Source organism: Aricia agestis, chromosome 8 (genome assembly GCF_905147365.1).
Source record: "Aricia agestis chromosome 8, ilAriAges1.1, whole genome shotgun sequence".
NCBI classification, from domain to species: Eukaryota; Metazoa; Arthropoda; class Insecta; order Lepidoptera; family Lycaenidae; genus Aricia; species Aricia agestis.
Window position 1 is genome coordinate 11,409,110 of NC_056413.1, and position 15,825 is coordinate 11,424,934.

The window sequence follows — 15,825 nt, forward strand, 5'->3', positions numbered from 1 at the left end:
TGTAAAAAGGTGAGTGAAAGCGATATGCCTGCGAAATGATAAATGAATAAATCGATTACTTACTGGTAATGGTGGTATCAGTGCAATTACCTTCACGAAATGGTAGACTGGTGGGCTACTTATGTGAGATTTCTCCACGTACTTATAATAATTTGATGGTGCTCTTCTTATGTTATTACCAGCTGTCCCGGCAAACGTTTCTTTGCCATATAAAGTATTTCGCCCGTATTATATTATTGATGAGACTAAATAAGTATGTTACCATAGCAACGTCCATCGCTATCCCGTCGCACAAACAATAATCGCCGTCAGTCCCGAGTTGTGATAATTTACTATTTATTCAACAAATGCACTTATAAATATAAAAGTACCCAGTAGCCGATTCTCAGACTCACTGAATATGCATATAAAATTTGGTTAAAATCAGTTTCGGAGGAGTACGCGGCCTAACATTGTGACACGAGAATTTTATATATAAGATTTTATTCATACATGTACTCTTGACCACGAAATAAAAGCAGCTTAAGTACTTATAACATTATACATCGTCCTCTGAAAATCGATCCAGTGAGCCAGGCATAATTTGTCAATGATTTGACGATAATAAATAGACTGTAATAATAACATTATAATATATATAATTATTAATAAATTTGTGCTATTGCACAGTATACCGTATAGTTACTGTAGCTCTATGAGTTTGTGGTTAAAAAAACAATCCCGTTTTTCGTGATGCATATAGATAGGTCGTTATATTAAATTCCTTGCGTTGTTGTTTCAGGTGGAAGTGGCATTATGAGGGGCAACGTGTTCGACTGGGCACGACTGGCGCTACTGCTCCTCCAAGCATCATTCGTGCTGAGTGAGTACCTTCCATACCCTTAAATCTTTAGACCCAACGGGATGTTATGCTCAGTGTATACAAGGTGACACAAAATTAAGTGATAATACTTTAAGGAATTATTTAAAAAATTGGTCTTTTAGCGTTGCTACTTTAACATTGAACTCTCTACATGGAACAAGTTTGTACTTGTTAAAAATTGGTCTTTCAACGCTGCTACTTTCACAGTAAACTCTCCACAAGGAGCATATTGTTATGTTTCTTGTAAAGAGTTCACTGTGAAAGTAGCAGCGCTGAAATACCAATTTTTTTGTGATTTGTATGGGCAAGCGCCCTAGCGTCACGAGTTTCCCTATACAAAGGTGAAAAAAATTGGTGCTTTTTAGCACTGCTACTTTCACAGTGACACACCCTAAAGTATTATCACTTAGTTTTGTTACACCCATGTAGCACGCCCGGGCGTTATTGGGCGTTTGTTATTTATCCATTCACTTAAATGGGAGTATGCCTGGACACTTTGGGCATCTGGCTTATTTGGAGGTTAGGTCCATCTCCAAGCGATGGCTTAAATGAGTCGACTGCCACTCTAGTCATCTCAGTTATAATGTCGCGTAACTTCAGATAACAACAAAACGTCGATATAGTTCGCTACATATTTAACTTTTTTGTTATAATAAGAGTTATTCTAATTTTAATTGTCTATCACGAACCGTTTCAATAGATTATTCGTTTATCGATTCTCCGTTATCGGTTTTTTCCGAATTACGAGCTTAGCTAATAAATAAAAAGACTGAACAATACCTGGGAATTCGAACGTTTCTAGTACCATTGTATGCGTTTATACCGCTGCTGCCTGTTCCCATACTTCCGTAAGTAGCGGTTATTTAAACACGGGCAAATAAGTTGTAGGAATTGTTGGTCGAGCTGGGAGGACCATTTTAAAGTCAATATTGCGTTAGTGAAACCTCTTCGCGTCTTTAAGAGGCCTTAACTGCCAGAGATAGAAAGCAGGAACCATATTTAGAGTAAATATATCATAAAGCGTTTACGTTTCTCATGTATTGACCAGAAGATCAGACCAGAAGATCCAAATGTATTGTACATTTGGATCTTGGCGAACGAAGAGTTATAATACACATTTATAAGTGGAACTTGGTTATTACTTCGTTGAGTCAAATTCGTTAACGTGCGGGAAACGTACATTATACCAGCCTGCCTAGCATACGCCAACGAGATATCTTATTCTTGAGATAATTTAAAACTACTCGTCTCATAATGTTAAAATCTCGACATTATCTTGACAAAACTCTATAAAATGTGTTATTTCGATGATAGATCTACGCGAGAAAAAATGTTTATCATGCTAGGGTCAATAGAGATGAAGAGACAAACCATCAAACATCGAAAAAACAGAGTGAGATATCTCGTTGGCGTATGCTAGGCAGGCAGGACAGAAAAAAGACTTAATTCCTATCCTAGGACTCAAAGTAACCTCTATACCTAAATTTCTTCATAATCAGCTTAAAAGTTTAAGCGTACACTGGTAAGAGACGGACAGACAGATGTACAATATTATTATAGATGACAGCGCAAGAAACTACTAACATTTCCTCGTTTTTAGGTCGAATTGCCTTTGAGAAGCTCACAGATGTCGACTTCCCCGGCACCGCGTACTACACCGTGCGGAACCTGTCGCTCTACGAGTGCCAGGGCTGGTGCAGAGAGGAGAACGACTGCCAGGCGGCTGCCTTCAGGTAGAGTGCCATTTATCTTATAGGCGTAAAAGCGACAATCGTCTGTTTTAATAAACCTTTAAGACTGGCCATAGACGGACAGGACCCGATCTAGCCATTTAGCCGCTCCAGGCAAAGATCATTTTCGCCGCCCTTTACATATACAGGAAACATATTTGTTGGGGGAAAATGGGAGGAACATTTAAGTAAAATACTCAAATATTTCCACTAGCAAACTTAAGGTAGGTTAGCTGGTAAAATTCTCAAACTTAAGTGGTGGATGGCTAGGTTGGAAGATAGGAGCATCCGCTGGCAGAGTCGCGGTTGTGTATTCCGCGTATCCCGTGGCTCTGCCTCAAGCGGAAGAGCAGGAAGTAGGAACACTACCTACCTACCTACTACCCACATACCGGAGTCCCACATACCCCGATAGCCCTTCCCAGACTGCCGGAGATGCGTAAACGCATTTCCCCAACAAAAAAATAAGGTTGAAAGAAAGGAATAAGTCAATTTCGCCGCCCCTCATTTTTGCCGCTCTGGGCAAATGCCCGGCTCGCCCCCCCTTAGATCGGGCCCTGTAGACGGACCGCAGAGATAGACAAACTGCAGTTGGGATTGACTGCTCTAAAGCGGTCGCGTTGGCACCGACCGCTCAAGAACTGCTCGAGCGGTCTATATAAAATGAATTTCGTATGAAAACTGCAGATAGCCGTGCGGCAACCGCATTTTGCAGTCGCTTTCAACTGCAAGATGAGTTCCGTCTATGGCCGGCCTTAGTATACAATGTGTCCCGACACCGGTGTCCGATCCTTAAATGTCATGATGTATAGCATATTTTATCGACAATTTTTTCTCTCTCTCACGGTTGTATAATGGCAGCCATTTTAGCTTTTCTCGGGCTTTCATACTAATCTGACCAATACTTCTCATGTAAATATCCTATGAAGATAAAAAAGGTCTCATTTGATAGCTAAACTTGTGAACTACGGTCACACAGGTAGTACATTATGAATTTCGAGGAATTAAACAAAGAAAAACCAAATTTTAAGGACAAAATTGTGTATTTTGTAATAAATGGGTTTTTGAGGAAAATCTTATTTGAAGTTTGAAGTCATAGTTTAGAAGAACGATTTTGTTGTGAAATATTGGTCAGATTAGTACCTATGAGGGCCAGAGAAAAAAAAAAGATAGCGGATTTGTCTTTAATATATGCCATACATTAGTGTTGGTTAATAATAGCATTAGCAATAATAATTAATTGCTAAATGCCCATTAGCAATAATTAAATTAATCGTACTTGCTAAAAAATACGATTGATAATATTATCGTGCGTAGCAATATTCTGCGTTCATGATAATAATCACATGCGCGCTGTTTCGCACCGCGGTGCTAATAATTGTTATTTTTCACTCGATGGGAAATAACACTCGACGCGAGCGGTGCGACGCGAACAGATAATTCACGATGCCTCGTTTTTAGAATAGCAAAGCAATAATACTTAGCATGCTGTGACATCAAAATTAGCATGTTAATGAAATTAATAGAAAATAGCATTAATTCCCATTACTAACATCATAAATTAAAGGATCGGACACCGGTGATGGGACACGTTGTTTATAAATTTTAATTAAATAGGCTTATTAAAATTTACGAACTGGCTACAAGACCATCTTATCCCTAGAAAACCGTATATTTCGTAACAAAATGTCGTCAAATAAGTCGTGTAGCGTGTAGCATACATTTTTTAACTCCATGAAGTTGCCAAGACATCCTCCGTTCATCCGTCACGTGGGTTACGGAACTTTGATTGCAATTAAAGTAAAAATATTCAAGTTTATATTTGCATTAATGTCGGTACTTCAGACGATATACGATCTAATGAAACTCATCACATCAGATCAATTGAATATCAGTCTACAATTATAACTGGTAAACGGGCCTAACCTAATAAAAATCAAACGGCAATGGAATGCAGGTAACTGTTAAAGTCGAGAAGCATAACTCACTAATGATACCGATTTCGTCTAATCAAAAACATGACTCGTCATTCTCGTATCGAACGTATCTGCGATCACGACGCATCTAACCCAAATGTCTGAGATCGGATCAGATTGACGTGGATCCACTAATCGATCGGGAAATCGACTGACTGACTGCCAAAGGTCGGGGTATGTGTGTCAGTCAGACACACGTCCCCGCTGTAACAATGAAATTCGCGCTGCCACAGACCGTGTAAAAGCGGAAAGGTTCGCTCCAAATTGGATAACAGTAAAAGTGATCATACGTCTTTGTGGATCTCATGACAATTGGCGGTTTGCCCATATTCAATTTATATTAAACTGCGATTGAAAATAGACCTTTTGTTTCGCCGCAACATAAAATGAGTTTATCGCTTTTGTAGTGTTAATGAAATTCTCGCTGGTATGTAATTTAAAAATGTAATCTAAGAATCAATGCCGTTAGGATTCAGGATAGATAACTAATAAAATCAATATGAAATCCAATATTGAAATAGTCTTTTTATAATAGCTCTACTTGTAATTAAAAAATCATCCACTGCTTACCTAGATAATTCTTAAGTAAGTACCTTTTCACGTGATGGCATGATAAAATACTATGATTCCAAAGATATAGCAGGCACAATCGACCTCAATCACAGACGAATATTCCCCTTTACATTTTTTTAATCCAATCAAACTTTTTTAACCTTAAAAACACAGACATCCAGTCACAAACAATTTTAATCATAGCACTAGTTTTTTAACCACAAATTCAATTAAATTCTTCGAAACCGATTCCAACGGTATCAGAACCAATTCGGTAGGTATTCAATTAGATGAGATAAGGTTCCCGCGCACAGTATTGTATGTGCAAGTCAATCTACTGGGAAATACGGACGAAGAATATCGTAACAATCGGTAACTGTTTCGATATATGAGACAAATGGTGCATTTGTTTTTTCTTTGGTATTCGTAGAAGTTTGAAGTTGTTCCATTGGTCGTTTTTGTAAGATAGTTTTTGAATAAAATTAAGTTTGCGACGTACAAAAGATCGACAAAAATAAGCTAATGTTGAGTCATAAATTCGTAGAGGGCGCGTAGCACTCCGTAGTAGACTTTGTATTGCTATTTTTGTTTCGATGTAAATTACTAAAGTAGTATATAGTCATATCACGTATTCCACGTATTCACTACAAAAAACATGTTTTTTTTAAACAGCATCATTTTATCGCATTGTCACAGACTAATACAAGAGATGGTTAGATAGTTTATAAAAATTAATTTATCTACGGATCAAAATACATGGATGATGGAGATGTGGTGAGAGATGATGCGATGGCTTCTTCAGATTTCAACAGCGTTGATTGATGAGCTGCGCCACTGCGCAGGCGCCGCTCCGGTAATGATAGCCGCCATTTTACATACACAATCATTTGTTCACTTTTTTTAATTATATGTATGTCTGAGGTTTACGGCTTTTCGGATCGTGCATGTCAATCTGGCAAAAATGTTAGAGACCGATTTGTTAAGAGGGCGACTAACCCCAAAAATCAAACATCGTCCTTCTCTCTTCACACTCACGCCCGTTTTTCATATGCCAGGTGAAAAAGAACGACGCGGATTCATCGCCAAATTAGGTTTTTCTCAATAACTCGATAAATATACAACATTTTAAAAATCCGCTAGGTCGATCTCTCAATGATAGAATTTTATACAATGTGTTAAAATATTAACTTAGCTCAATGCACGGTTATGGCAATAAATGAAAAATTCGTGAAAATTTGATGCACCTTTGTGATTTTTTTCTATCGAGAAAATTTTAAGATATCGTGTTTTTGGTCAGATCGAATTCTCGGAAATATAATGTAGTATCTAATTTTAGAAAATGAAAGAATTCGGGGCTTATTTTCAATTATAAAAATGAATTATAAAATCGACACTTTAGGGTTAGTCGCCCCCTTAATGTATCAAGTACCGTATCACTACATATTATAAAACAAAGTCGCTTTTTTCCCTCATGTCTCTTTGTTCCCTTTAATCTTTAAAACTATGCAACGGATTTTGATGCGTTTTTCTTCAATAGATAGAGTGATTCAAGAGGAAGGTTTATATATAATAACATTAAATAGTGGAGAAATACTGTTATTGTTGGGGTTTCTAATGTGATGTCGTAAATAATTACATTTTTTCCGCTTACATTGCAAACGCAGGCTGAACCCTACAAGATTTATGAAAATAATGTACCAAGTATTGTACACATTGAAAAGGTCTATATGTATATTGTACACATTGAAAAGGTCTATATTATGTCTATCTCTTATGGATATCCCACAATAACAGTTTTTTGTCGTTTACTTTTAACGACAAATAATGGCAAATTTTCGAAGCGATTTTAACCAATACGGCATTAATCCTTATTCAATTAAACACTTTAAATACAATATTGTTGATTTAATATAGATCTATATGGCCCTTTACAGCATATTATTTTATTGTAATATTGTACACTCGTTGTATTTAGTTTTTTTTATTTAATCATAATGACATTGTAATTTTCCATCTTTTTGGTAAAAGATCGCCCCGTGCGAGTTTCTTACGCCGGTTCTTCTCGCCGGGTTAGTTCCCGAACCGGCGGTAGGCCCCAGTAGCATCTACGTTCGGAAAGTGTTTGAAAAAAACCTTTGATTTTGACTTTGATATGATTTAAATGAATATTTTCGAAGATATTACATATTTAAAAATTGCGAGACTTCATATTTAAGAACTTTTGCGGCGGTACCGACCAATGCGGGCCACTGGTAGTAATAATGAATATAAATCAAAACTGCTGAATCGATTTTAATCACTTTTTCAGTGGACACTGGTTATATATTTTATACCCGTGCGAAGCCGGGGCGGGTCGCTAGTACGATTATAATTTACTAATTTGTACGAAAACTTCGACCTGTGTTGCATTAGTTAGGTTTATGAGAGGTTAGATTAGAGGATACATTTTTGTGCTACTTTTTTATAAACTTTAATGTGCAAGGTCTTAAATAGAGCCAAAATAGGTGTTGAGTAAAAATAAATAATCATAAATTATATGATTTATGATTATTTATTTTTACTCAAACACTTCATTAGCAAGTGGAAAATAATTAATATTATTTATTTTAAACCCAACCTTTTGACCGTTAGTTTAGAGGTCTATCAAAGATTAATTACATCATCACGATACCAAAACGTATACCATTAGGGCTACGTATTACATTAATAACATACTAAAGGTGTAACGATTTGTAATAATTCTTACAGTCGACTCTTAACCTATAATTTACAAGTAGAATTAATGTTATTTCACTCGGAGTATCTTTAGATTTATTGGTTATAAGCATAAATAAGTTACGGCTGAATCTTTGCAAGTATGATAAGCTGTTCATAAATTTTATTAACATTAGGAAATGAATTTGCGGAAAACTAATTAACCGAGGCTCCTATATTACTGTTAGGTTAAAACATTTCTGTACATAACATCAATTCTTAGGCATATAAACCTCAGATGAAATTTTGTAATATACTTAATGCTTATTTGCAAAATCAAATAAAGAACGAATTTTGCTCGTAGATAGCCTAAATAATAAATAACCGACCTATTAATATTAAAATTGTATTGTATTAATACAGATTTCTTTATTAATTATTGTGTGGCTAATAATAATCTTGGACCTATTTATTATGCTAAGCCCGTTTGCATTAATTTCTAAAAAAACATGTCGTCTCTATTCATACGAAGAAGGCGGAAGGTATCAGATAACATAATATCTTGTAAATGATTAACTTTAACAAGCATTAGTGAAATTGATCCTAAAGAACTCTGAGCTGGTGTTAAGTAACACGTATTTATAATGTTAATTACCCAGTGACCTTGACCAAGAATTGCGATGACTGATTCGATGACATTGATTTAATATTAAGTAACCGTTATGTAATGGCATAAGAAGTTTGTGAATGATGTATTATAAATAAATTTTATACTGGAATATTTTTATTCAGTTTCGAGCTACGAATATAGTTTTTATTATTCGTAGGTTTCGAGACATTTTACTATTACTAGTATCACTGTAATAGTAAAAAGTCTCGAAACGGAACTACTTAAATTTTTAATTTTTAAATGGCAGCGGAAAATATCAAAAGAAACAGATGGATAAAATGTTGTAAATTGTATTTTTGCGGGTTAGAATCCAGTGATCGAGTCCAGCGCTAAATTGCAACTGGAATAATATAGACGGACACTGGACACTGAATTGCAGTTCAGTGCCGGTCATAAAGCCTAATGTTCTATTACTAAATAATGCAAAAAGGTGCGAGATTTGAAACACAAAAATATTTTAATGTTTTTGGATTCCATTTCGAAAGTCGAGACACGCAAACGATATTATGTGGGCAGAATCCGTGATGCATCACGTAAATATAAAACAAATTATACTATTTCTATAAATAGTTTGGATTAAAATGTAATTTATTTGTATAATTATGTTAAGCCACCGTAAGTAGATGTCGAGGTGGAACGGTAAACCGTCCGTTAGCCAGTAAGTGTAACGCGGCGATCTGTCATTAAGAAGCCACAAACCCGGCGCATCTACGCACGCGGAATATCAACATCATTGGCACAGTGATTTACTTTTTAACACGCGTTTGAATATATGACTATTGATGTATTCGAAGAGATATGTCTGCTGTTAAATAAAATATGTTAATATTTATTCGAGCTTTTTTTAACGTTGTGTAAACTAATGAATAAACCATCAGTGCTACCACGCTTGCTTAAGGGCTTACTAAATTTATACGTCTAAATTGATTCAACTAAATTTAGTCAAGTGAAATAGCATTTAGAAAGTAAGGATCGTAATCAGAAGACGTGTGGCTTCTGATTGTTGGAATCAGAAGCTTCTAATTAGTCTTCTTTTTAGGGTCCTAATTAGGAAGTCTAGATTTAGTCAGGTGGAATAAGCGGTAAGCCCCTTAGCTGTCCTTGGCAAGCATCAACGAATATATACTCTACACATTCGTAATCGCTTGCACATGGGCGTACCCAGGGGCCGTACCACGAAACCGTTTTGAGACTCAAACAATCGTACGAGAATGCTGCGTCCCACTCTAACAGACGTGAAATGATGTCGTTAGGGCAGGACGCGGCATTCTCGTGCGATTGTTTGAGTCTCAAAACAATTTCGTAGTAGGCCTACAGGTTCTGGGCCAGGGGGAGGGGGGGGGGGGCAAATTACCCAGGTTCTGGGCCAGGGGGGGGCAATCAGATTTTTCATAAGCTAGGTGTTTATAAAGAATAAAAAATTAATAATTTTTAGTTGTAAAAATAATGTATTGCAAACAAATGGCAAAATTCATTTTCTTAATTTTTAATTTTTATAGATAAAAGTACTAGATAATATACTTAGTAGGGACGTCAACATGATCCAGGGGGGGTAGCTGCCCCCCCCCCTGCGCCACGCTTGCATCAGCCAATTATGGCCTTTTAAGAGTTAACTCTATACTGATAGAGTGTCTAAGAAAAAGTAAATAATATGCATCCTAACATTTCTTCGCGCCTTAATACAATATTAAATTACACTTTAATAAATAAAGCCACTACCAAGTAATGACATTCCCCATGTAAAATTATTGATGCGTTATGTAGATAAAACGTCTGCATCCCTCTTTGAATATGATTTGAATTTGATATTTCCGTTTAGATTTTAATACAAAAATATTATAAAGCCTAGAGAAAATAATGTATGTAATTAAAATGCTTACGGCCGTACAGCAGAGACATTTAATTTGAATTCAGAGTCAATCAGATTTTAAGAGTTTCGCAGAATGTAGGGGACTTATGTCATACTAGCTGTTGCCCGCGACTTCGTCCGCGGCAATAATATTATAGTAGTATGTCTGCAGGCTGATATATCTACAAAATACGTATGAACAAATATAAAAATTTAAAATATATCCTCCTCCTTTGTTGAAAGTCGGTTAAAAGGTAGCCTAAGTTACTCCTTATTATATACGCTAACTGCCAAAAAAAGTCCCGTTAAAATTGCCCCAGCCGTTTCAGAAATTAGCCGGAACAAACAGACAGACATACAGACAGACAAAATTTGTAAAAAGTGCTATTTTGGTATATGTACCGTATGTACATTCATATGCATGTAGTACAAAACGGTTCTTTCAATATTACAAACAGACACTCCAATTTTATTTATATGTATATGTCGCAGCCGACTGGTTTAAATAGCCGTTCAATCAAACAGCTAGCCCTTTGACTGAACAACGCCATTCAATCACACGTCTAGCTTTTATATTGAATATTTTAGTCGCTCAAAACGTTTAACACTACAGCTAATTCAAAAGCCGCCGTCTAATTGAAGTAGTTCAGCGCGCCGCGCACCGCTGCGGCGCTAGGTGCGTTTTATTTACAATATGGCGTCAACTAGCGGGTATTTGCTGGTGTTTGTGGTTGTTTTTCGGAAAGAAAGTAGTTAATAAAAGTTACAAGTGTTATTAAAGAGACAAAAATTGTGGAGGCACATACGAGTGAATTAAAATTTCAACAAATATTCGAGGAGAAATTACGGGATTATGAAATGGATGGACGCAGCCTCCCCCGAAAGGGGGGTTCGGGGGACATAGCCACCCGTCAAAACAAAAACAAACATAATCCAGAAAGTCCAAAAGTTGGTTAGGTTAAGTTAGAATTTAGACCACAACACAGAGGAAGCCGAGCGAGCGCAGCGAGCGTGCTGCGGCAGCAGCCGGCGACCGCCGTCAAATAAAAGGGGGGATCGGGAGGTGCAGCCCCCCGCCAAAACAAAAACAAACCAGTTGGCTAAGCGTCGTCTAGCTGTAGTGTTGAACGTTGTACGTCAACGTTGTCAACAAGTCGGCTAAACGACGTATAGCCGTGTGATTGAATGGCGTTGTTCAGTCAAAGGGCTAGCTGTTTGATTGAACGGCTATTTAGACCAGTCGGCTGCGACATATAGATTATTAATACTCGTATCTGAGTGCGGCAGTTTAACTTAAACGCCCCCTTTGGTGCTGTTTGGTGCCATTTTGTTGCGTAAAAGTTTTCATGTTGAAAATACGTTGTAAATTATTTGAAATCTTTGACTTACAAGAGTAACCCTATACAGTACACTTTTAGTTTACTTATAGTAATAGTAATAGTAATCCTAAAGTTTTTTGTAGATGACTTAGACATTTATATCGCATAACATAATTAGAAAATGCATCGCAGAGTATAAATTTCTAGTCATCAAGCAGCTGATATTCAATTAGTCCGACTTAATGACAGAGAAAGGCTTCGGAAATTATCGTATACATATTATGGCTGGCTCACAAATTAAAGAATTCAGCCTATTTATTGAATTGAAACAAATCAGTATAGTTTCGTAAATTAATGTATGAAGATAAAAAGTATGGCTTTTCTAAGGGCCTGTATTTACTTTATGATTAGTGTTAATGCAGGTGATTAGTGATTAGGAGAAAATAAAGCTGTCCACACTTAGGGTCAATTTATACTAACGCAGAGTCGGAGCGCATCGAAGCGAATTATTAAAACTGAACATAACAAATTCAACCTTAACTCCAAAGCGGTAAGGTACTTTATTACTTCTGAGAATTTAAAAAGGCGCGCGCATCCGCGCGAATTCGCGTGGATGCGCGCGATCAATGCTGATTGGCCTCGCATAAGTAATGTATGCGTTTACGCTCTAGAGTTAAGGTCGAATGTATATGAAGTAAAGTGCTACTTTATTAGAAAAAAATTATCTTATTCAAGATGCAATCTTTCAGTACAAAAATCCATACTGTAGATTCTACAACTTACAAGTAGTTTCAAAAATAAAATTACAAAGTCAAAGTTTCTTTGCTTTTATAAGTAAGAACCTATGAATAATAAAAACTAAGAACCCTACACGCAAGCTAGGGATGGAAATTTTTATGATGAAATATCGATATACTATACACTTACTTCATGACAAGCGGATATCGACCATAGGCATTGTCGCTGCAGGAGATAGCTTTAGTTTTATTCCTGTTGTTTTTCTCGCATAATTTCCGCTGTCCCGTACTTACAAGTCGCACTTTATATTTCCCGGTATATTTTATTATAATCCGATTACTGCATCCGCCTTTGTATATCATAAGGTGATAATGAAAGTGTTTAGCTTTTCAAAAGCCTTATTAAGATAAAAACTTTTCATAGTCTCAAAACTACGTGCAATGTTACATATTTTAGTATTCAACTATTCACAAAACAAACGAATGCGATGAAATAACAAATAAGAATGATTCATACAGCTCGCACGCTCTTGACAAGTTGTTTGCACTGGTCGTATTGACTTTGGCATAACATGTCATGCCTGTGTCGAACTCACTTATGATAAATGCAGTAGGCCCTCTCGAGATTCTAAAGCTGCTGAGTGATTTTTATTAATGTATTCTATGTTTTATCGACATCGATAAATCAGATTTTATCGACATGTTAACATCTCTAGGAATATTTTTGCCTTCTGTATTTCATAGGCTTGGCGAGCAATTATAATGTTAGTAATTATTATTAAAGATGCATATTATAACTCGCTCAAATTAACTAGGCAGCTGCATCCGTAGAGATTTCTTAGAACGAGGTGTCTAGTTAACTTTCAGATAAATTTGTAGGTGTTTTATTTTGATTGTGTTTTTGTATTGTTTCAGTTTTGTCCTCAACCCCCTGACTCCAGTGCAAGAGACCAGATGTTTGCTACAAAACGATACCCAAGCAAACAATCCTATGGCTACTCCAACGGTAATTATACATTTCATTTGTACTCTAAATAAGCTTAAGGACCTGTTTCACTACTTCCTGATTTACCTATACACCAATTATTAACTGGACAGATCAAGTATGGAGAATCTGTCAAAAAAGTTGTGAATAGCCTATTAGGCACTTTACAGAAAGTGGTGAAACAGGCCATTAGACTTAGTTAACTATTAATAATCACGAAAAAGTTTATGAGCGAATCTAATTTTAAAACTTTACACTAAACGCCTAATGAAAACACAACGAAAGTGACTGAAAACGTACATAATATTAGTCATATTATGTAAATACATAATCACATGAGAGTACGAATTTCCAACCACTTACGTACATGATTTTCCGGAGCTGTTAAGCGATTTCGATGATTTCCGTCAATTCATGTACCATCAGAGAAATTAATTCATAAACAGATGGCGGACCGACGAGTACGTTATTTCATATTTGGTCGTCTTATGTCAAACCCAGCTGGCAGATCACAATTAATATAAAGTTGGCATAACCCGGTCAAATAACGTAGGTCAGCAATCGGACTATGAATTACTTTCTTCGCTGGTACCGTCATACATAACCTACTCGTTAGTGTACCAGTATAATATCGGTACCGACCGCACATTTCCGTATGTCAAATCTAGTACGTGTGAATTTTCATGGGATTTTAGCGGTTGACCACACTTTTACTGTGCGGTGTAAGTGGGTTTATTACCTGTCACTGACCACATGACTCATAAGTCAAAAGTCAAATGATTCCAGGAAAAAGTATTCCAACTACTGTTAGTTCATTATGTGGTTTTACAAAGATGAATCAGATGTATCAGGTATGAAAATTATTATTATAAGTTTTCTCTTAAAGTGCACTACGGTAACGCACCTGACACTCTTCTGATGTTGCGAGTATCTATTGGAGACGGCAGTTGCTTTCAATCAGGTCACCCGTTTGCTCGTTTGCCCTCTAATTGTAAAAAGTCAGTATGAGTATCATACCTCTATCACTTTCCAAGAATAAAAGGCGAAAACTTGTTACGACCACAAGTCTCAACTTTAACTTAATAACAAGTATTTAACAACTTTATAACGTTATCGTAATTTGAAGTAGATAATTAATATTGTTGCTTCGATTAAGTATTACTACGTTTATTAAAGAACCTGTAGTAAAAAACTTGATTGATATTTCATCTATTTGGCTACTGAGTAATGAGCACAAAAACCAGCTCTATAATTCTCAAACTTTATTACGTGTTATTTACTTTCACTCTCATGTGCTTTAGAGTTTATGATAACAATATTAACTGTCGTAATGTATGACGCCCGCAACTCCGTTGCGCCAAAACTCGTTTATCTCGTGGGAACCGTACATTTTTCCGGAATAAAAGTATCTTATGTACTTTCCCGGCACTCAAAGTATCTCCATGCCCAGCTTTTTATAAATTTTATATTTAGCTGTCCCGGCAAACGTTTCTCTGCCGTATAAAGTGTTTCACCAATGTGACTAAATAAGTATGTCACCATGGCAACGTCCATCGCTATCCCGTCGCACAAACAATGGTCACCGTCAGTCTCGAGTTGTAATAATTTACTATTATTTATTCAACAAATGCACTTATCAATATAAAAAGTACCCAGTAGCCGATTCTCAGACCCATTGAATATGCATTATATAAAATTTGGTTAAAATCAGTAAAGCCGTTTCGGAGGAGTACGAGGCCTAACATTGTGACACGAGAATTTTATATATAGGAAAATAACATTCTGAACAATGCAAATATTTTAGGGTTTCGCCTTGATTTTATTACAGAAGAGCAATAAACTAGACAGTAAACGAGAACGAGAGTTAGTTTATTTGACTTTCTTCTTTTTGCTTCTCATGACCTTAATGTCGAAGGGAAGGTAAAAGTTATTGTCTTTTCAAATTGGTCGACTACTTCCAGAGTTAGGAAAATAGGCTATTTTTCCGGGAAAATGCACGGTTCCCGAATTCCTAGTTCGCAAGCGGAGGCGCACGGAACGTCTATGTAGTATTAAAACAAATGAAAACATTAAAATCAGTTTAAATGTAGCTGTAACATTGCCAGTTAATTAGAAAAGGTTGTTCAGTTAATTAGAAAATACCACTATTGATTAATCATATTACAAGCAGTTTAATTGCATGGATACTGTTCATAAAGTTGCTCTCGGATATGTAAATAGGCAGTTAGCTCGAATAATACCGTTAGTTCGCTTTCGAGCCTAATGAGCGATTCCAAGATAGCCACTGAGGCAAACGAAAATAAAAGGATGCTGATTCACTAACATAGATACTTGTACTTTATATGCAAAGTGGACACCGATGGTATTTTGATGACGTGACTACTTAACAGTAGTAAGTATATAGTTACATTACACATAATATCTAGATTACAATATTTTATGTAGTACTAT

General features: G+C 36.3%; 1 protein-coding gene across 1 annotated transcript in view; it reads left to right on the top strand.

Annotated features, from left to right (window-relative positions):
* Positions 1–15,825, top strand: part of LOC121729636 — an 87,527-nt gene that overhangs the window by 34,219 nt on the left and 37,483 nt on the right. The window contains exons 2-4 of the mRNA XM_042118208.1: positions 782–862; positions 2,463–2,595; positions 13,305–13,395. Coding sequence (XP_041974142.1) covers positions 796–862; positions 2,463–2,595; positions 13,305–13,395 — 291 coding nt within the window. The 5' untranslated portion in view covers positions 782–795. The remainder of the gene's footprint in view (positions 1–781; positions 863–2,462; positions 2,596–13,304; positions 13,396–15,825) is intronic.